The sequence below is a fragment of the Macaca nemestrina genome, chromosome 2, assembly GCF_043159975.1.
Source record: "Macaca nemestrina isolate mMacNem1 chromosome 2, mMacNem.hap1, whole genome shotgun sequence".
Lineage (NCBI taxonomy): Eukaryota > Metazoa > Chordata > Mammalia > Primates > Cercopithecidae > Macaca > Macaca nemestrina.
The window spans coordinates 120,486,331-120,507,740 of record NC_092126.1 but is presented as its reverse complement, the minus strand read 5'-3'; the positions used below and the strand labels follow the sequence as shown (position 1 = coordinate 120,507,740).

Sequence of the window (21,410 nt, the reverse complement as noted above, 5' to 3'; positions counted from 1 at the left end):
GTAACCATTTAAACCATTACCATATTTACCATTTTAACCATTTAAAAATGTATAATTCGGTGGCATTAAGTACATTCACAAGGTTGTGCCCATCACCACTATCGAATTCCAGAACCTTTTCATCATCCCAAAAGGAGTCTGCATACTCATTAAGCAGTCACCTCATTCTTCCTCTTCCCCCAGCTTCTGGAGCTAATCTACTTTCTGACTCTATGGATTTGTCTATTCTGGACATTTCACATAAATGGAATCATATAATATGTATTCCTTGTGTCTAGTTTCTTTCACTTTGCATGTTTTCAAGATTCTTCCACGGGGTGGCATGTATCAGTACTTCATTCTTTTTTTATGGTTGAATAATATTCTGTTGTGTGGATATATCACATTTTGTTTATTCATTAGTTGATGAACGTTTCATACGTACCTTTTCTTTTTTCTTTTTCTTTTTTTGAGATGGAGTCTCGCTCTGTCACCAGACTGGAGTGCAGTGGCACGATCTTGGTCCCTGGTTCAAGCAATTCTCCTGCCTCAGCCTCCTGAGTAGCTGGAATTACAGGCACGCACCACCATGCCCAGCTAATTTTTGTATTTTTAGTAGAGATGAGATTTCACCATGTTGGCCAGGATGGTCTCGATCTCCTGACCTTGTGATCCGCCCGCCTCCACCTCCCAAAGTGCTGGGATTACAGGCATGAGCCACTGCGCCCGGCCCTCATATGTACCTTTTCAATAGGGTTATTATAGTACCAGCCATGTGCCAGACACATTGCTACTTGCTATATCCTGAATATATGAAAAATTCTTATTGATCAATCAATAAGAAAAAAAACACCTCTTTATATAAATGAGCAAATGACCTGAACAAGCATTTTACAGAAGAGGAACTACAAATACAATATAATTTCATGGATTTAAAAAATCATTTCAATCTTTTCTCTAGTTAATTCTGGAATTGGTTTGAATAGAGTAGTTCTATATTATTTGGAAACTATGCACATGTATGTGTTTGAGATATTCCCTATTTGGGGGAAGAATTTCATTTGTTGCTTTGTTCAAATAGATCTTTATACATTTGTGACCTAAAGATGATTTGGTATTTACAGATATAGTACTACCTCTCTAAAGCCTTTGTAAAATATTTTGTCCTTTTGATGTTTCTGAATTCAGATGGACACTAAGATCCTTTTAGAGAATGCCTCGTTTTTAGCAGGGATTCTCAATTTATGCATTTTGGTTGTCACCAACTGCTAAGACATGGAGCAGTGGACTTTCACAGTCAGAGGTTCTTGGAAAAGGAGTGCCTTATTTTTCTTTTTCTTTTTTTTTTTTTTTTTGAGACAGAGTCTCGCTCTGTCGCCCGGGCTGGAGTGCAGTAGCCGGATCTCAGCTCACTGCAAGCTCTGCCTCCCGGGTTTAGGCCATTCTCCTGCCTCAGCCTCCCGAGTAGCTGGGACTACAGGCGCCTGCCAACTCACCCGGCTAGTTTTTTGTATTTTTTTTAGTAGAGACGGGGTTTCACCGTGTTAGCCAGGATGGTCTCGATCTCCTGACCTCGTGATCCACCCGTCTCGGCCTCCCAAAGTGCTGGGATTACAGGCTTGAGCCACCGCGCCCAGCCAGAGTGCCTTATTTTTCTATAACTGTGCTGTTCAATATGATGGCCACATGCCACATGTGGCAACTGAGCACTTAAAACATGGCTGGTGCCAATGAAGATGTGTCATAAGTGTAAAATACACATTGCATTTTGAAGACTTGGTATGAAAAAAAAATAAAGTATCTCTAATGCCTTTTTCCTATTGATTATGTGTTTAGTAGTATCTGGATACATTGGGTTAAATAAACTATACTATTAAAACTAAACTTATCTATTCCTTTTTATTTTTAAAATGTGACTAATAGGCTGGGTGTGGTGGCTCATACCTGTAATCCCAGCACTTTGGGAGGCTGAGGCTGGAAGACTGCTTGAGCCCAAGAGTTCAAGACCATCCTGGGTAACATAGGGAGACCCCATCTCTACAGAAAAAAAAAAAAAAAAAAAAAGCTAGGTATGCTGGTGTGTGCCTGTAGTCTCAGGAGACTGAGGCGGTAGTATCACTTGAGCTGGGGAGTTCAAGGCTGCAGTGAGCCATGATCATGCCACTATATTCCAGCCTGGGCAACAGAGCAAGACCATGTCTCAAAATATAAATATATGTACATATATATATATATACACACACACACATATATATATAATAGAAAAATTACATATGTGGCTTACATGATATTTCAATTGAATAATGCTGTACTTAAAAAAAAAAAGGGCCCTGTGTGGTGGCTCATGCCCGTAATCCCAGCACTTTGGGAGGCCGAGGCAGGCAGACAACCTGAGGTCAGGAGTTTGAGACCAGCCTAACCAACATGGAGAAATCCCGTCTCTACTAAAAATACAAAATTAGCTGGGCATGGTGGTGCATGCCTGTAATCCTAGCTAGTTGGGAGGCTGACGCAGGAGAATCGCTTGAACCCAGGAGATGGAGGTTGCAGTGAGCCGAGATTGCGCCATTGCACTCCAGCCTGGGCAACAAGAGCGAGACTCTGTCTCAAAAATAAAAAAAAGATGGTAGTTTCATTTAATCTACTTCCTTGTCAACAAACATTAAAGTTGTCATACTTCTTCCAGTTCTTCACATGTGCCATATTCTCCTTTATTTACCACTTAACTCTTGATGATTTTTATCTTCTATAAAACAGTTTGTATAAGATTGGAATGATCTGGTTTTTGTTTTTTCTTTGGAAAGTTTGATGGAATCCATTATTTAAACTGTCTGGGCCTGATGTTTTCTCTCATTTCTTTATTAATTATAAGGCTGTTCAGGCTTTCTATTTCTTCTTGGGACAGTTTTTATAAGTCATATTTTCCTAGGGATTTCTGCATTTTCTTTAAGTTTTCAAATTTAATACCATAAAAGTATTGATGACATTCTTATTGTAGTTTTTATTTATTTGTTAAAATGGGGACTTATGATGGTTGCCCAGATTAGAGTGCAGTGACATTATCATGCCTGACTGCAGTCTTGAACTCCTAGGCTCAAGCAGTCCTCCCACCTCAGCCTGCTGAGTCGCTGGGATTACAGGCTCATGCTACCATGCCTGGTTAATTAAAAAAAAAATTTTTTTTTTGTAGATTTGGTTTTGCTATGTTGCCCAAGTTGGTCTAGAACTCCTGGCCTCAAGTGATCCTCCTTCCTTGACCACCCAAAGCACTGGGAAGCTTTAAATTTTAATTGCTATTGAATCTGTAGTTATATGACCTTATTCATAACAGTATTTATTAGAGTCCTTTCCACCCGTTTTTGAACTTGGCCAGTTCTGTCTATTTAATGTCTATTTTGTTCGTCTTTTCACCTTCTGCCTTTTTAGTATGGTTTTCCTTTGGCTTGGCCTACTTTTCCCTTTTCTCATTACCTGTTGAGTCCTTCTTCCCTGTTAGGTCTCAGAGAGGCCTCATTTTCTCTGGGAGGTCTTTCTGGCTCTTCAAATTTTGGTTGAGTCACTGTGGCACTCCTCACTACCACTTAAAAAAAAGCGATTTGCCATGTTGTAATTTTTTGGAGGGGAAGAGGGTGGATCTGAATATCCTGTGAGGACATGAAAGCAGGAACTGAATTTCTTGTCCACTGCTGATCTCTAATGTCTAGCACCATGCCTGACGTATAGTAGCTGCTCAATAATATTGGTGAATAAATTAGTGGGTGAGCTCCCATGAGTAGAGTACAGACCCATTCTCCAAAGGTGAGGGCTGTCTTTAAGGGGCCATTCTCAGCAGGACTGCTGCAAAGAGGATTCAACTAGTGACTGAGAAATTGTACCAGCTGACCATTTCTGAGGTTCTGTGATTCTTTTTTTTTTTATTTTTCTTGAGACAGTCTCGCTGACACCCAGGCTGGAGTGCAGTGGCATGATCTCAGCTCCCTGCCTCCCAGGTTCAAGTGATTCTCATGCCTCAGCCTCCTGAGTAGCTGGGACTACAGGTGCGCACCGCCATGCACAGCTAATTTCTGCATTTTTATTTATTTATTTATTTATTTATTTATTTATTTATTTATTTATTTATTTGTGGAGATGGGTTTTACCATGTTTTCCAGGCTTGTCTCCAACTCCTGACCTCAGGTGATCTGCCTGCCTCAGCCTTCCAAAGTGCTGGGATTACAGTCGTGAGCCACCACGTGCAGCCTCTGTGATTTTTTTTTTTTCCCATAATTTGTGAGGAAATAAAGAGTTGGAGTTGCAGCCATGGCATGAGTAGAATGAAGCTGAGTGTGACTCAGTGAGCCACAGAAACATTATTTGGAGGTCCCTTTGTTCAAGAGACAGGCCAAAGTGATGAGCTTTCTATTCTGCAAACTACCACTTCACCGTGAGTTTCTCCACAAATAATTGGGTCTTCACCTGGCTAAACACCTGCCAGTCTCTCATCAGCTATGTCCTAAAAACAGAAACTAAAAAGATGTTTAAGTGAAAGAAGCCATTATCTTCTTAAGTGGTTCAATCAGAACAAAAATACTTGGCACAGGTGGTACCACATTCAGCACAGATTTCTCTTAAAAAGTATAGCTGTTTGATTTTTCTAGTAATGCTACAATTGTTCTGATGGATAGAGAGAGGTAAAACAAGAGAAAAGAAGAAGAAGTTTCCTTAGCAAGATGTTCTGAATTAAGAATTCAAACAGTAAAATATTTAAAACATACAACTTGCTGACAAAGGTGGTAGTCTTTGAGAAGGGAAAGTGGAGTTAGAAAATTAGAGTAGAAAAGAGAAGTCTCTTTTCATGGTTACCTCATGTCCAGATTTGTGGCCATGTTGTTATCTAAAACAAATATTCGTAACACATTGAAGCCTTTGTTTTATTTTGTGTATATTTTATCCAGTCCTTAAGAGTGAGATGTAAATTTCATTGGCCCTCTAATACGAGCCTCACCAATGATAATGGTAACTAACATTTACCCTTACTGGGTTAAAGAAGGAGTCTTCTCATAATGATAATAGCTAATTTGAGTACCTACTGAGCGCCAGACTCCCTGCTAACCATTTTTTTTTTAAGTACATGAATTTAATCCTTCAATTTTGTGAAAAGGGATTATTAGCTCCACTTTACAGATAAGAAAATGGAGGCTCAGAGGGAGTAGAGAGTAGGTAACTTGCTTGAAGTCCCCCACCAAGAAAGGGAGGGAGCCACTATTAGAAACCCAAGCTGGCTCTTCCCTAAACACCACGTTCTGAGCCCCACTCAGTGCCCAGACAGCAGGATCAGTCTAAATACATGTTCAATTCTGAACCCATACTAAGGAGCTGTTCTATAAGTGGTCGCTAAACCTCTTCTCAAGGTGACGAGAAAGTCACATTTGTTTCTGCATGGTGGGAAAATAAATTCTGCACTAACCCTAAGGCCTATTGCTACTGACCTTATTCTGTTTGATTCCAGACACATACACTTGAATTTGAGATCATTCCCTAACTGAACCTTGAATCCTGATTTTTCTCTACTGCTGTGGGCATTTCTCCATTTCTATTATGAGCTTTCCCAAGGGTGGGGGGCTTGTGGCTTTTTTCCCCACCTTTCGTAGGGTTGCAACCTCTCTCCACGATAGCAGCCCTCCAACTCCAACTCCTCCAACAATCTTGTAAGTTTCTTGCTGCTCACCCATCCCTGGCTTTCCCATGAATCCCTCTATGGAGGTGGTCATACTTATCCTTGTGACATTTGTGAGACACTGGGAAATGCTGCCCAGACAGAAGGCTGTGCTTTGTAACCACGTGTTTACACCATGCACAGCCTGCTCACATGAGGAGCCTGAGGGTTGGACAGAGACGATAGACAAGCCCTCCAAGCCTTATTCAGAAGCTCAGCTGAATGTCTTTGTGTCTGGGACACCTGCAGCACCAAGTGCTATTTTCTCACTTGGACTTTTGCTGATTGTGCAAAATACACTTCTACAACAGAAGAAATATACCCAGGACTGAGAGGCCCCTCCTTTGGTGAGGACCTGGCATTGGTGCTTCCGTGATGGTGCACTTTATGCCGCTAGGGTCCCTCACCAACTTCATCAAGAAGCCTTCTCAGTATGGTTCTCCTTCCCTGACTCTGTCCATTAAAGCCACCTGGGTGCTAGTGTTTGGGGAGGAGAGGAAACTATCAGGAGGCTGTTATGATATCAGGATATAATTTTTAAAAATTTAATTTTAGAGACAGGGTCTCACTCTGTCACCCAGGCTGGAGGGCAGTAATATGATCATAGCTCATTGCAACCTCAAACTTCTGGGCTTAAGCAATCTTCCTACCTCAGCCTCCCAAGTAGTTGGGACTACAGCCGGGCACCACGATGCCCAGCGAATTTTTTTTTTTTTTTCAGTAGAGATGGTGTCTTCCTATGTTGCCCAGGCTGGTCTTGAACTCTTGGCTTCAAGCGATCCTCCCACCTTGGCCTCCCAAAGTGCTGGGATTACAGGCATGAGTCTGTGCCTGATCTAGAATTGTTAAAAGGGACTGTAGCTAATGTGAATGACTGGAAGTCTGAATGGTGGTGGGATGAGAGGAAGGTGGGAGCTAACAATCAGGGACAGCCCTTCTCTCGGTAGGTCTCCTGGCCGCTTCTCCAGCTGACACAGGGACACCTAAGTTGCCCAACAGTGTCCTGAATGGACAGATTTGCTCTGATGCTTTTTCTCTGGCTGTGAGGCCTGATGGTGGGAAGCCCTGCTAAGCTGCTGCCCTCCCACAAGGAACCCCCAGGCAGCTTTCTTTCAGAGGTATGCTTTGCCCTGTTTGGTGGGGCTTCTCTTCACGTGAGAGGGATTGCATCCTCGGGATCTGGAATCAGACACGTCTGGGTTTGAATCCCAACTTGGCTACCCAGCTAATAGCTGTGTGACTTCTGGCATGTGGTTTAACCTCAGTTTATCTCATCTATAAAATGCAGTAGTGATAATGTTCCCATTATATCATATTACATAATGTTATATAAAATTATAAGGTTATTTATTTAAATGTATGTAATGCATTATAATATATTGTGTATAAAATGTTATATAACACCATTATAATGCTGTCTGTATGTCATATATTTACATTATAACATAATAAGCTACCTTATAAGGTTATTTTGAGACTTAGAGTACCTAAAGTGCTTAGTCCTGGGCACATCAGTAACTGAATCTGTGTTAATTATTGTGACAATTAACATTATGTATGATCTGTGGATTGCAACATATAAGACAAGGACACATTTACTCAGAATGTTCTAGTATATATTGTTACTTTAGAAGCAATGAATTCCATCAAATAATTAGGAAAGCAAAGCCCAGTTATGACTGAGAGGGAAGGGAATGGTATCCAGGGAGAAGTATTGTTGAAATCCAAAAATTTTGTTTTAAAACAGACATTTATTTTCAGAAGGACTTAGGCCAACATGTAATTTAATGGAGAAGGGTATGAAACATAAATAACCACCCACATGTTCTCTGTCTTGTGGTGTTATTAGCCTGGGTTTTTATTGCTTATGTGTGGGTGAAGAGAAGGGTGAGGCAGGAGGGGGCCTGATTTAAAGGCACATCAGGTGGGAGTTCCCATAGTTTTGGTGAGTTGCCCTGGCCCTTCTGTGTCAGCCCTGCACCCTGGGTTGAATGCTGTTCTTGGAGGCAGGTGTTGAGAGAGAAAGGGGGATGGGGGCACCATGCTGACAGCTGGTGAAAACTTATTAATGACAGAACCAGAGTTAGAGTCCTCATCTCATCCTGATTCAACACAGAGGGTATTATTTCCCCTGTTTTGCACATAAGGAAACCAAAGTTCAAGAAATTAAGCCTCGTGTTCAGAGTCACAAAGCTAATAAACACCATGGGATTTGAGGTCAGACAACTACGAACAGAATGCTGATTTCATCTGTGTGATCAGAATCAAAGCACTTAATATCCCTAGGCTTGCCTCAGTGTTCTTATCTGTAAAATGGGTATAATAATGTATCCTAACTCACAGGGTGAGAGTCATGAGATTAACTATGTAAAATATTAGTATATGCTTTTTAAAGTGCTCAATATCAGTTAGTTGCTCCTCTTATTGTAATTACCTTGTATTTTGTCTCTTTTGTATGGTAGAGCCAATCAAGATTTTTACTCAGGTCTGACATACTACAAAGCCTGTACACTGGTCACTACATGCTTTCTGCCTTGCATTATTGCTGATTACAGCAGACAGGTCAAGGTAAAAGTGACTATTGTGTAACCAACATTTTGGGGTTTTGTTTGTTTGTTTCTGAGATGGAGTCTCGCTCTGTCACCCAGGCTGGAATGCAGTGGTGCAATCTCGGCTCACCACAACCTCTGCCTCCCAAGTAGCTGGGATTACAGGTGCCCGTCACCACGCCTGGCTAATTTCTGTATTTTTAGTAGAGATGGGGTTTCACCATGTTGGCCAAGCTAGTCTTGAATTCCTGACCTCAAGTGATCTGCCTGCCTCGGCCTCCCAAAGTGCTGGGATTACAGATGTGAGCCACTGAGCCTGGCCAACCTTTTGGTACATCAGTGACTAAAGTCTCAGGAAAAGTCCAAGGTGGATGCTTTTCAGAGATGCTTTTTAGCAAACATGAAATCTGAATATCCATATTGACAGACATCACATGTTTTAGGGGAGTAATTTATCTGTAAAAATATTGAAAAAGGTATTCCTGTAGTTATATTGGCAGCTACAAAATTTGATTCAATTTGGGAGACCGAAATAAGGTGCTTCTGGTGTGCCTGGAGTCTCCGTGCTGGTCTGTCTTGAAGCTGTGTCCATTGCCTCTAAGGAAATTGATGCATGTTGAGAGGTTAACAGGTAAGGAAACCAGTTTCAGCACCTGTTAGGCAGGGGCTAAATGTCCCGTTAATGGTTCCTTTAAAAACCTGGAGCTCAAATGTACCCCTTGTTGGAACTCCCCAGCATGTCTGTGTGACAAGGGAGAGTTCCAGGCTGAGCTGAAGCTATACATCTCCTGATAGAGTCCATGTGGGAATTGTGTCCGTGTGAAAATTCAAGACAAAGATTGGGAGTCTGGTCTGACTCTTTGATTGCATCCAGGTTGCGTGTTAGATTTTATTTTATTTCGTACAGATGAAGGGCTATTTTAAGGCACGCTGGGGCTTTCCTGCTGGGGAACTGAGAAGGAGTTTGGGGTGAATTTGGCTGCTGAAGATTGCAGAGCTGTTGAAAACTCCAGCCACCTTGTTTGGGCCATTTCTTGAGGCATCTCTCTTTTTGATAAACCTGCATTTGAAACCAGTGACTTCCTCTGAATATCCAACCACTGAATAATGAATACATTGTCTTTTCTCTTCTAGGCCTAAACGGCAGTGGCAAAACAATTTTCCCATGTTTCCCTCTCCTAAAGCCTGGAATTTCAGAGGGGTAAGTGTTGCCCTGGGTAGCCCCTGCTGTTAAATGTCCTATTATGGATACATGCTCTGGCTTCCAGAACAGACACTGTCAGGGTTGGTTTTACTAATCAAAGTTTCCATCAAGAGAGCGTCTGTGCTTTACCACTTGGGGAAGTCACATTTCAATCAGTGGTTGTGGGTTAAGTAAAAACTCCAAGTGGCGACCAGGTGTGGTAACTCACGCCTGTAATCCCAGCACTTTGGGAGGCCAAGGTGGGAGGATCGCTTGAGCCTAGGAGTTTGAGACCAGCCTAGGCAACATGGCGAAGCCCCTACTCTACAAAAAAATATGAAAATTAGCTGGGCATGGTGGCGTGTGCCTGTAGTCCTAGCTACTCAGGAGGCTGAGGCAGGAGGATCACTTGAGCCCAGGAGGCGGAGGTTGTGGTGAGCTGAAATCATGCCACTGCACTCCAGCCTGTGCAACAGAGCGAGACTCTAGCTAAAATTAAAGAAAAAAAAAATTTAGGTGGCCCAATAAGCTTCTGCTGACATTCACCTGCCCTGAAGGTCTTGGACTGTAGGAAGCATCTTGCGAAGAAGTCAAGAAGTGTCAAGGTTGCTGAGGCAGGCATGGGGGCTGTTTTCTTTGGACCCTGGAGGGAACCAGTGTACAATGAAGGAAAAAAGAAATCAGAAATGTACAGTTTATTAATCTGTAGATTTATGCCTTCACAGGGAGCTTTGTTTTCCAGAAGGAGAAGTCTATAATCTTTAAACAGATTTTAGGAATCATAAAATTCGATGAAGCACAAAGCAATCAACCTTGCTTGAGAGATACAGAGGTATAGGAAGGGTCAGATTGAACTTCCTGATGCAAGGTTGTCTTCCTCAGGAGAATAGTGATAGTAATAATAATAATAGCCACAGTGTATGGAGGTCCTGCTGTGTGCTAAAGTGAGTTCTAGCGCTAACCTCAGGAGCAAAACTTGCATCTGTAGAGAATGCTCTGAGCTCTTTTTCACCTCCAGGCCTTTGCACATGTTCCTTCTGCCTAGAGCACTCTCTTTGCCCAGCACCACGCTCCTACACACACTGCTCCTGGCCCACCCCCTTCACCTACTGGGTCTCAGCCTTGACATCACCTCCTCTGGGAAGAAGCCCTCATGACCACCTCCTGAATCTGAGTTCCCGAATCTCCTATGTACCCTTGCAGTTTCTTACTATTGTGCTTAGTTAGTCCTTACTGAAATTTAAGATTGGAAGACTCAGGCATGAAGAATGTAGCAGCCTTTCTCTCTCTTGTTCACTACTGTATCTCTGGGCCTAGCACAGTGCCTAGAACATGTATGCTTAATTAATTTGTTAGATGAATGAATGGAAGGAATGAATACCTTTCTCATATCCATCTGACACCAAATATCTTTCTTGCATCCATCCACATGTTATCTTTAGATTGGATTTCAAGTTCAGGTCTTTAGTCTTTTTAATACTGTTCTGACTGGTTCTAGTCACACTTTAAAATCCTGTATAGATCTCAGTCATTTTCTCCAAGTGTCTTATTAAAAATAAATATAGATCATGGAACTGTTTTAGCTCAGGTTACAGTAAGCTTTTTATTGAATACAAAGAGACATGTGTTGACTTCTGAAATAGATGTGCGTGTCTTACTGAATGCAAGTTGTGCACTTCCTAAGTCATTTATGGTTTTGGGGATAGGATCTCCATTTCTCAAAGTGTATCCAGTTGTGTGATCATAACCATTAAGTGAAAAAAAAGGCTTGTGTGGTCATATCTATTTGGGACATACTGAGTGTATTAAACTAAATATGCTCACTACTGCAGGGCTTCTCAGAGCCTTTGATGTGTGGATGTACGTGGAGACTCCATAAGGAGAATTGGTGGAGTTTGTAGCATTTCCCAAAGTCATTGATCATGAAACCCCTTGTTGACCAAGTAGATTGTATGCACTTTGGAATAGTTGACATTAACAGCCAATTTTGAGCTATAGAGAAGTTAGATCTCTTGTGAGTGAGTTAGCCTTTTTGAAGGTCTTTGTTTTCAGTGCTTGCCCTATCCATCCTCCCTTCAGTATTGCTCCCCTTCTGCTCCGACAGTGGTCATTAGCCAAGGCTTGTGGGTACATGTAGAGTGACCAACCATCCAGGTTTGCCCAGGGACTGTCCTGGGTTGAGCACTGAAAGTCCTGCACATCAGGAAACTCCCTGGAACCAGGCTAACTGGGACAATTGATTACCCCACCTATGGCCATGAGACCTCTTCAACTGTTTTCCCTTGAAAAATGTTCTGTGAATTTTTTAGCACAACTCTGGTTTATAGACCTTGTTACTCAAAAGGACCTGTTAGAGACATACTTGGTTTAAGTGACCCTCTGTTTGCCCCACCCTTGCCAAATCTCTCTAACACAACAGTCACATTAATGTGCTGGGCACCGTGGTACACACCTGTAATCTTAGGGACTCAGGAAGATTAGGCAGGAGGATTGCTTGAGCCTAGGAGTCTGAGTCTAATCTGGGCAACATAGCAAGACTCTGTCGCAATAAAAAATAAAATTAAATTAAATAAAAATAAAATAAAATAAATAAAATAAAATAAAATAAAATAGTAGTAATTCACTGCAGAAAAAACCAACCAACCAAACAAACAAAAAAAACACCAACCCTGTCCCTGGCTAATTGCAACCAAGTAGGTTTCAGAATTCAATGCAATGTTGACTTCAGGTTCAGCCCTCAAATTCTTAGCTAGCTCACAAGATTTTCCCAAACAGCAAAAGTTGTCAGTTAGGTGGTTAGGCCATTTGTGACATTTATCTTGATCTCCTGTCCTTGCCTTGATTTCTTCTGGGCCCTGAGGCCTATTGATAAAACTAGACAAACTGACATCAAGATATACCAGAGGGAGACAGTTCAGGGCCTGGCCAAAGGCCAGATTCCTCCTTGGCCAAAACTGATCTCTCTTTGCCTCAGAGTGTAATCCACAGTGACATGGTCGGGGATTGGGGAAGGGAACCCAACCAAGTGGAAACACCCTTACTCCCAGCCAGGACGCACTTTGTAATTGTCATTATGGTAAATAAAATTGAAGAACGAGAAGGATGCAGCATGTCAGGATGAAGACGTGTGAGGCATCATCTAGCTGACATATCTTCTGTAATGAAATCTGACTCCCAGGTCTGTTAGGCCAGGATGTACATGCTGTTCTAGGGCAGGGTACACTTTCTGTGAGCACTCTGCTTTCTTCTTTATTTAGAAAGGAAGGTTTCAGAATCTCCATGCTAGCAAATTTTCCATGCTAGCAAATTTTCCACATTTATATATGTGTTGGAGAAAACCATTGTATTATAAGCATTTGCAATTTTATTCCTCTTTAGCTCGCAAAGAAAAGGGATCCAGGCTGGGCGCAGTGGCTCATGCCTGTAATCCCAGCACTTTGGGAGGCTGAGGCAGGAGAATCACTTGAGCCCAGGAGTTCAAGACCAGCCTGGGCAACAAAGCACGACCCTGTCTCTGCAAAACAAATACAAAAACAAACCCCAAAATTAGCTGGGCGTGGTGACCTGTGCCTGTAGTCCAAGCTACCAGGGAAGCTGAGGTGGGAGGACCACTTGAGCCTAGGAGCTTAAGCCTGCAGGGAGCGATGGTTGCACCTCCACACTCTAGCTTGGGCTACAAAGAGAGACCTTGTCTCAAGAAAACAAAAAGAAAAGAAAAAAAAAAAGAAAGGATCCAGTGTTTGTTCACCGAGGTCCTAGGCAGTTGTGAATTTAAGGGAATGGGGCGGGGGAAGAGGTGATAGTGAGAAATGGTTTGGAAAAGGCAAGAGAAGAAGGAACCACATTGCTCTCGAGGAGAGGTACAGTGGGAGAAGCTGGTAGGCAAGATCTGGGTGGCTGAGGAGCAGACTTTTTGGGAGAAGAGAGAGAGATTTCAAAATAACTTTAAAGAAAGTCTTGCTGAGTGAGTTGTATTGCACCCCGTCTTTGTCTTCCCTGCAGACCTCCATTAGTCCTCAGACATTAGGAGTTGCATTTGTGTTTTTCTTTTTTTGCTGGAGTGTTTGGCTGTAGAGAGGCTCAGAAAAGGCTGTTGACACTCATATTACACATCCCCTCTCCTTACCAAGTGGTTTAGCCCTTTCCCGGATTGTCATCTTCATTAATTGCAGGGTGCATTCTGCCCTTCAGTTCCCATGCTTGTCTAAGGAGACAGAGGCCCTGGGTGTTACCAACCCTCCAGGATTTCCCCACCCTCCTGAGCAAGGTGTGGCACTGTGCCCACCACTCAACCAGACCCATAGATGCTGCAGATGCATTCACCAAGAGAAGCAGAGAGGATGGTTTGGGCTGCAGTGGACGTGGAAGGAACAGTAAGAGAAGACCATCACAGAATGGGAGGAATGAGAAGGCTGAGGGAGGAGGGACTGGGGGGTGTCTTGCTGTGAGGCAGCTTCTCCATCAGGTACTCACTGCACATCTGCTCCCATCTGGTTGGGGCAGTGCTGAGCTCAGAATTCAGAATTTCCACCCTTCCTTGTGAAAATATTTGCTGCAGCTCCTCCTGTTGGGCTGGGGTGGAGACACTGAGGCTCAGGGAAGACACACACCCTAGAGCTGTGAAAGTCTCTGGAGCACAGCTCCTGCCATTGCCTGTAAGTTAACTAGGAAATGCTTAACCAGGACCTGCTGTGAACAAGGCATTACTTTAGGTGCCAGAACTGAGGTTTTAATTAAATATGGACCAAATTTCAGAGCCCTTTTTGTCTTGTCTCCTTCTCCAGTGCCTGATCTTTACTTTTGTCTAGTCCGTTTGAGAAGATTTTCTAGACTCTGGGGCTTAGAAGCAACTTTGGACATTGTAGCCCCAACCTTTTAATATTTACATGAAGAAAACGAGACCTTGTATATTAGTCAGGACTCTGGGTTATAAGTGATAGAAACTCAGTTAAAACTAGCTCAAGTATAAAGGGAATTGGTTGCTCATGTGACTTAGGGAAACTGAGGCGGGTAAGCTTCAGGCACAGCTGTTTCCAGGTGTACTCCTTTTCTTAGCTTTGCCACTCTCTTGGTTTGTCTTCTCCTACCGCAGATGGATGTTTTTGAAGGAACAGGATGACCATAAATAGTCACACATTTCCAGAGGAAAGAGATTTGCTTCCAGGATCCACATATGAAATCCCAGTTAGGACTCTGATTGTCTGGGCTTGGGTCACATAGCTATGCCTTGGCCAATCACTATGGTCAAGAAGATGGGGTACTATGATTGGACAGGCCTTGGTCATGTGCTTCCATCCATAGTCAGGGGGCCAGGTGGACAGGGCTCTGTAACTGGTAGCCTCACTAGAGCCACTTAAGGTGGAGAAGGGGTAGCTGCTCAAAGAAAGAGTTTGGTATTGCTACCAAAAGGGAGAGTCTAGTTCCCAGACAGCCAGAAAATAGTGGAGCCCACTCCTAAGGGTCACTCACAATGGTGAGATCAGGACTAGAACCTTGTCTTTTGACAAGAGGTCCTGAACCTTCTCCACAGTTCCTTGACCCATTCTATTCTGCATGTAAAGAAGTCAGTTGCCAAAACCTCATTGTAGCTGAATGTTTCTTGAAGGTCAGATGGAGAGTTGCTCTGAAATTCACAACTCAGTAAAGTGACAGAGTCTCTAATGCTCACAACACACCAGGCCAGGTCAGCATGTATTGTGGCTTTACCATCTCTACACTGCAAAAGAAGCCAGCAAGCCTTTCATTTCTCTTGCAGTCTCAGTTTGTGCATTTACTTTTGTTGAGTGAACGTCAGCCCCAGGCCAGGCTGTGGCAGTCCTGCATGGTAGATAGTATCTATTCCCACTCCAAAGATGGGGAAACTGAGCCCCACCCATGCTATTTGCCTAAAGTACAGGTGTAGTAATTGGCAGAGTCAGCCTTTGAATGCAGGCCATTAGAGTATATTACCTCTTTAAAACAAGGCCGATCACACATACCTTTTCCCCAAAGGAGGTTAGACGTGAAGAACTTTTTAAAAGATCTTTTTAAACTTTTCATTACCCAGAATCCCTTTTGATTTCCTTTACCCTCTTGGACTTTATTTTAAACCTTTTAATCTTCCCTACTAGATGTATGAAAAAATGATTTGTTACCCCAATTTTGTAATGGTAATTACTAAAACAATAGCAATAACTTCGTTTATCCCAGGTGTCTAAGCCCTAGAGTTCACTTACATTTTACCAAGCACTGTGTTGAGCACTTTGTGCATATATTACTTCTCAGAAAAGTCTTAAGAGGTGAGTGTAGTTTCAGCCTCATCCTCATTTTATAAATGAGAAAATACGCTACCTTAATATTCTGTTGCTGAGTAACAAATTATTATAAATTTATCAGCTTAAACAGCAGCTGTTCATTAGCTTGGAGTTCTGTGGATTAGAAGTTAGGGCATGGTGTGAGTTCTCTGCCCAAGATCTCGTGAGACTGAAATCAAGCTGTCAGTCAGGGCTAGAGTTTCATCTGAGGCCTGGGGTCTTCTTCCAAGTTCATTTGGGCTGTTGGAAGAATTCAGTTCCTTGTGGTTGTCAGGAGGTTCTTATTTCCTTGCTGGCTGTCAGCTTGGGGTCGCTCTCAGCGAGCTTGCCATGTCATCTTCAAAATCAGCAATGGAGAATCTCCCTCACATCACATCCATTCATGCTTCAGATCTCTCTGACTTGAGGAAGAGCCAAATTCCTTTTAAGAGCTCATCGGACTAGATTAGGCCCACTCAGATCATCTCTACCTTGATGATCTAAAAGCCAATGATTAGTTACCCAATCATGGGGGTGGTATCCCATGACATTTCTAGATTCTGTTTGCACCCAAGGGCAGAGGATTATACAAGGTGTACACACTAGAGGATGGGAATCTTGGAGACCATCTTAAAATTTTGCCTGCCACACAGAGGTTTAGAGAAGGGAATAACTTGCCCAGAGTCACACAACAGGTAAGCTAGGATTTGAACCTGAATTGATGTTGAGTTAGCAGGCATGAAAATAGCATTAATCTCCTTGTGCAGCTCTATCGAAGCTCTTGGGTGACCAGGAGACCAGCCTCAGGAGGCTGAGGCAGGAGAATTGCTTTTGCCCGGAGGCAGAGGTTGTAGTGCGCTGAGATAGCATCACTGCATTCCAGCCTGAGCAATAAAATGAGACTTTATCTCAAAAAAAAAAAAAAAAAAAAAAACCACTTTCTTTGCTCATCCTTAAAAAGCGACTCATCTGTTCAAGCTTTATCATGAGATTGCAGCAATTCAGTCACATTTTCAGGCTCTACTTCTAATTCTAGTTCTCTTGCTATTTTCACATCTGCAGTGACTTCCTCCACGGAAGTCTTAAACCCCTCAGTGTCATCCATGAGGGTTGGAATCAGCTTCTTCCCAAGTCCTGTTAATGTTGGCATTTTGACCTCTGCCTGTGAATCATGAGTGTTCTTAATGGCATTTAGAATGGTGAATCCTTTACAGAAGATTTTCAACTTACTTTGCCCACAGCCACCAGAGGAAACACTGTCTATGGCAGCTATAGCCTTAAGAGATGTTTTTGGTTTGTTTTGTTTTTGTTTTTGCATTTTGTTTTGAGATGGAATCTCGCTCTGTCATCCAAGCTGGAGTGCAGTGGAGTGATCTCGGCTCCCTGCAACCTCCACCTTTTGGGTTCAAGCAATTCTCCTGCCTCAGCCGCCCGAGTAGCTGGGATTATAGGCATCTGCCATCATGCCTGGCTAATGTTAGTATTTTTAGTAGAGATGGGGTTTCACCATGTGGCCAGGCTGGTCTCGAACTCCTGACCTCAAGTGATCCACCCGCCTCAGCCTCCCAAAGAGATTTTTTTTTTTTTGAGTCGGAATCTCTTTCTGTTGCCCAGGCTGGAGTGCAGTGGCGCGATCTTGGCTCACTGCACCTCCGCCTCCCTGGTTCAAGCAATTCTCCTGCCTCAGCCTCCCGAGTAGCTGGGATTGTAGATGAGCGCTACCACACCTGGCTAATTTTTGTATTTTTAGTAGAGATGGGGTTTTACCGTGTTGGTCAGACTAGTCTTGAATTCCTGACTTCAAGTGATTTGCCTGCCTCGGTCTCCCAAAGAACTGGGATTACAGTCGTGAACCACCATGCCTGACCTAAAGAGATGTATTTTTTAAATAACAAACTTGAAAGTCAAAATGACTCCTCTGTCCATGGGCTGCAGAATTGATGTTGAGTAAGCAGGCATGAAAACAGCATTAATCTCCTTGTGCAGCTCTATCGAAGCTCTTGGGTGACCAGGTGCATTGTCAGTGAGCAGTAATATTTTAAAAGGAATCTTTCTTTCTGAGCAGTAAGTCTCAAGAGTGGGCTTAAAATATTCAGTAAATCATCCTGCAAACAGATGTGCTGTCATCCAGGCTTTGTTGTTCCCTTTATAGAGCACAGGCAAAGTAGATTTAGCATCATTCTTAAGGGCCCTGGGATTTTCAGAATGGTCAATGAGCATTGGTTTCAACTTAAAGTCACCAACTGCCTTAGCTCCTAATAAGAAAGTCATCCTGTCCTTTGAAGCTTTGAAGCCAAGCATTGACTTCTCTCTAGCTGGGAAAACTCTAGCTGGCATCTTTTTCCAAGATAAGGCTTTTTCATCTACGTTGAAAATCTGTTGTTTAGTGTCACCACCTTTATCGATTATCATAGCCAGATCTTCTGGATAGCTTGCTGCAGCTTCTGCATCAGGACTTGCTGCTTCATCTTGCACTTTTAAGTTATGAAGACAGCTTCTTAAACCTCATGAACTAACGAACCCCTGTTAGCTTCAAACTTTTCTTCTGCAGCTTCCTCACACCTTCATAGAATTGAAGAGAGTTAGGGCCTTGCTCTGGATTAGGCTTTGGCTTAAAGGAATGTTATGGCTGGTTTGATCTTTTATCCACACCACTCAAACTTTCTCCCTACTAGCGATAAGGCTGTTTTGCTTTCTTATCTTTTTATGTGTTCACTGGAGTAGCACTTTCAATTTCCTTCAAGAACTTTTCCTTTGCGTTTACAACTTGGCTGTTGGGTACAATAGGCCTAACTTTCAGCCTGCGTCAACTTTGGACCTGCCTTCCTCACTAAGCTTAATCATTTCTAGCTTTTGACTTAAAGTGAGAGACAGGCAACTCTTCCTTTCACTCTAGCACTTAGAGACCATTCTAGGGTTATTAAATGGCCTAATTTCAATATTAGTGTGTCTCAGGGAATAGGGAGGCCTGAGGAGAGGGAGAGAGATGGGATGGTTGGTTGATAGAGCAGTCAGAACACACACATTTATTGATTAAGCTCACCATCTTATATGAGGATGGTTCGTGGCACCCCAAAACAATTACAATAGTAACATCAAAGATGACTGATCAGAGATCACCATAACAGATATGTAATAATGAAAAAGTTTGAACTATTGAATTTTGAATGAACAAAGTGTGATGCAGAGATGTGAACTGAGCACACACTGTTAGAAAAAATGGCACTGATAGACTTGCTCAGTGCAGGTTCACCACAAACCTTCAGTTTGTAAAAAACACAATACCTGCAAAGTGCAATAAAGCAAAGTGCAATAAAATGAGATATTCCTATCATAAAAACAATAGCAATAATAATGTATTTCATTTATTATCCTTTGGAATGTGCTAGCTACTGCTCCTAGTACTTTGCAAGTAATCACATTCCCCCACACCACTATTTAGTCAACATTATTATTATCCTCAGTTTTCAAACGGGAAAACTTCTACCAGAATCATCCCCAAACACCCACAGCAATTAAGTCGTGGATGTAGCTTTTGAACCCAGTCAGTCTGGTTTCAGAGCCTGTGTTCTCAATAAAGTGATGATTGTAACAAGTGCAATTGATGCAGAGCATATAATGTAAAGCATATGTTTATAGGATTTAAACCATAACTAAAGAAAAGCAAATTAAAACCATAAAAACTAAAGTGATCCCTTCTTATAGGGAGAAAATATATTAATATATACATAGAAAAAAGTATTGTCACTGTTGAACAACAATATGGAGTAGATGAAGTCCCAGGGAACTGTTGTGTTACATACTTTAAGTCTGAATTTTTTTTAAAGGGAGTGTGTATTGCCTTTATAATTAGCAAAACAATAAATTTAGAATAATTGAAAAAGAACTCCTTCCACAATCACAATGTTCCACAAGCAAGAGGAGGCTTATATTAAAAGTTTCAGGTCTTAGAACACATCAGGGTGTTTCACTGAATATGTGCTGTGGGCCGGGCGTCGTGGCTCACGTCTGTAATCCCAGCACTTTGGGAGGCCCAGGCGGGTGGATCACTTGAGGTCAGGAGTTTGAGACCAGCCTGGCCAACATGACAAAACCCTGTCTCTACTAAAAGTACAAAAATTAGCCAGATGTGTTGGCACACTCCTGGGACCCCAGCTACTTGGGAGGCTGAGGCAGGAGAATTGCTTGAACCCAGGAAGCAGAGGTTACAGTGAGCCGAGATCGTGCCACTGCACTCCACCCTGTGTGATAGAGCGAGACTCTGCCTCAAAAACAGAACATGTGCCGTGGCTAAGCCTCTGGGGACTGATGAAATCTGGGTGCACAGAAGAGGCTGGCACATGCTGTGCTATACTCTGCTGTGCTTCAAGATGTTTGCTTCCACCTCCTCTCCCGGTCCTCCCCACCTCCCTGACAGTCAATCTAGAGGCTAATTCCATGCGCCCTTGGGTTAGCAGTTTTATTGGTCAGCCCAGAGTCTGAGTTTGGTGAACTGTGCTTGGCAGCCATAATAACAGTTTAGATGGTGAAAAAGTATATGCTTTGGGGTCAGAATGCCAGATTGGGGTCTTCAGACACATTTCAGAGCGTCAGGTCTCTTAGCTGCAAAATGAGTATGGATAAATAATACCATTTCCTGAAAACCAGAGACTTAGTAATTATGTGTGTAAAGTGACCTGAAAAATGCCTCTCATGTAGGTAAGTGTACAGAAAATGTTAGCTCCATATAACTAGGGTTCCTTTATTCCTGAGATGACTGTTTTCTAAAGATAAGTATTTAACAGATGCTTTTTTTTTTTTTTTTTTTTTTTTTAATGTGAGCTGCACCCTTATAAAGACAAAACCGACCATACCTGGGTTTCCACTTAGTTCTGCGTGTCTCATTTCCCTTCAGGCAGTAGAGAAGCCAGGCTGTGTAGATCCTGACACCTGTGAGGGAAAGCTCGTGTCATCTTCAACCTGCTGACACCAAAAATATGCCAGGAACATTGGAACTCAGATTTAAAGCCGTTTCTTTTTCTGGCCATATGTGAGGTCTGTGGGAGTTAACAGTAGGCTTGTGTGCCAGCTGAACAGATTTGCATTTTTGAGTTTATAGATGCCTGTTTATTTTATATAGTTATCATTTTGATTAGTCCGTGCTTAGTCCCTTTTTAGTTCCAGAGTTATGTAGGGTAAAATATGCTTTTACTTTGGCCTTCTGGGTTAATTAGGACATCTTAGTTCTAAGTGACAGGAACTCAACTCAAATTAGCTTAATCAAGGAGAGTTTTTAAAGATACAGGGGTATGGGAAGTATTTCATGGAATGCAGTGGAGCCTCAAAAGTACCTGGAACCAGGCACTGGAAGCCCACTAGAATTCCTGACTCCTCTCTGCTGTTAGCACATTTGCTTGGCCAACTGACTTTTTCCGTTTCTCCATACAGTGGAAATGCAGCCGTCTACAGAGAGACAGCCTTCTCTCTCTCAGAGCCAGAATTACTAGGGAGGGATTCTGATTGGTCCAACTTGGGTCACGTGGATACTCTTTTACCAATCAGTAGTGGCCAGGGAGTGGGATCGTGCTGTACCACCATGGTGACTCCTATGGTAACCATAGTAACAGTGGGGGAGAAGGGGCAGTTTCTAGAAGGAGAAGGAGGCACTGGGGCAGATACAAATAATTCTTGCCTACAAAATTCTTCTCCATCTCTCCTCCTATCATAAAAGGTAATCATCCTGATTCCGTTTT

General features: G+C 42.6%; 1 protein-coding gene across 3 annotated transcripts in view; it reads left to right on the top strand.

Annotated features, from left to right (window-relative positions):
• LOC105482527 (Rho guanine nucleotide exchange factor 3) overlaps positions 1-21,410 on the top strand; it is a 346,919-nt gene that overhangs the window by 105,698 nt on the left and 219,811 nt on the right. For all 3 annotated transcript variants that reach the window (XM_011742660.2, XM_011742693.2, XM_011742663.2), the window contains one exon: positions 9,358-9,424. In XM_011742660.2, the coding sequence (XP_011740962.1) occupies positions 9,358-9,424 (67 nt within the window). The remainder of the gene's footprint in view (positions 1-9,357; positions 9,425-21,410) is intronic.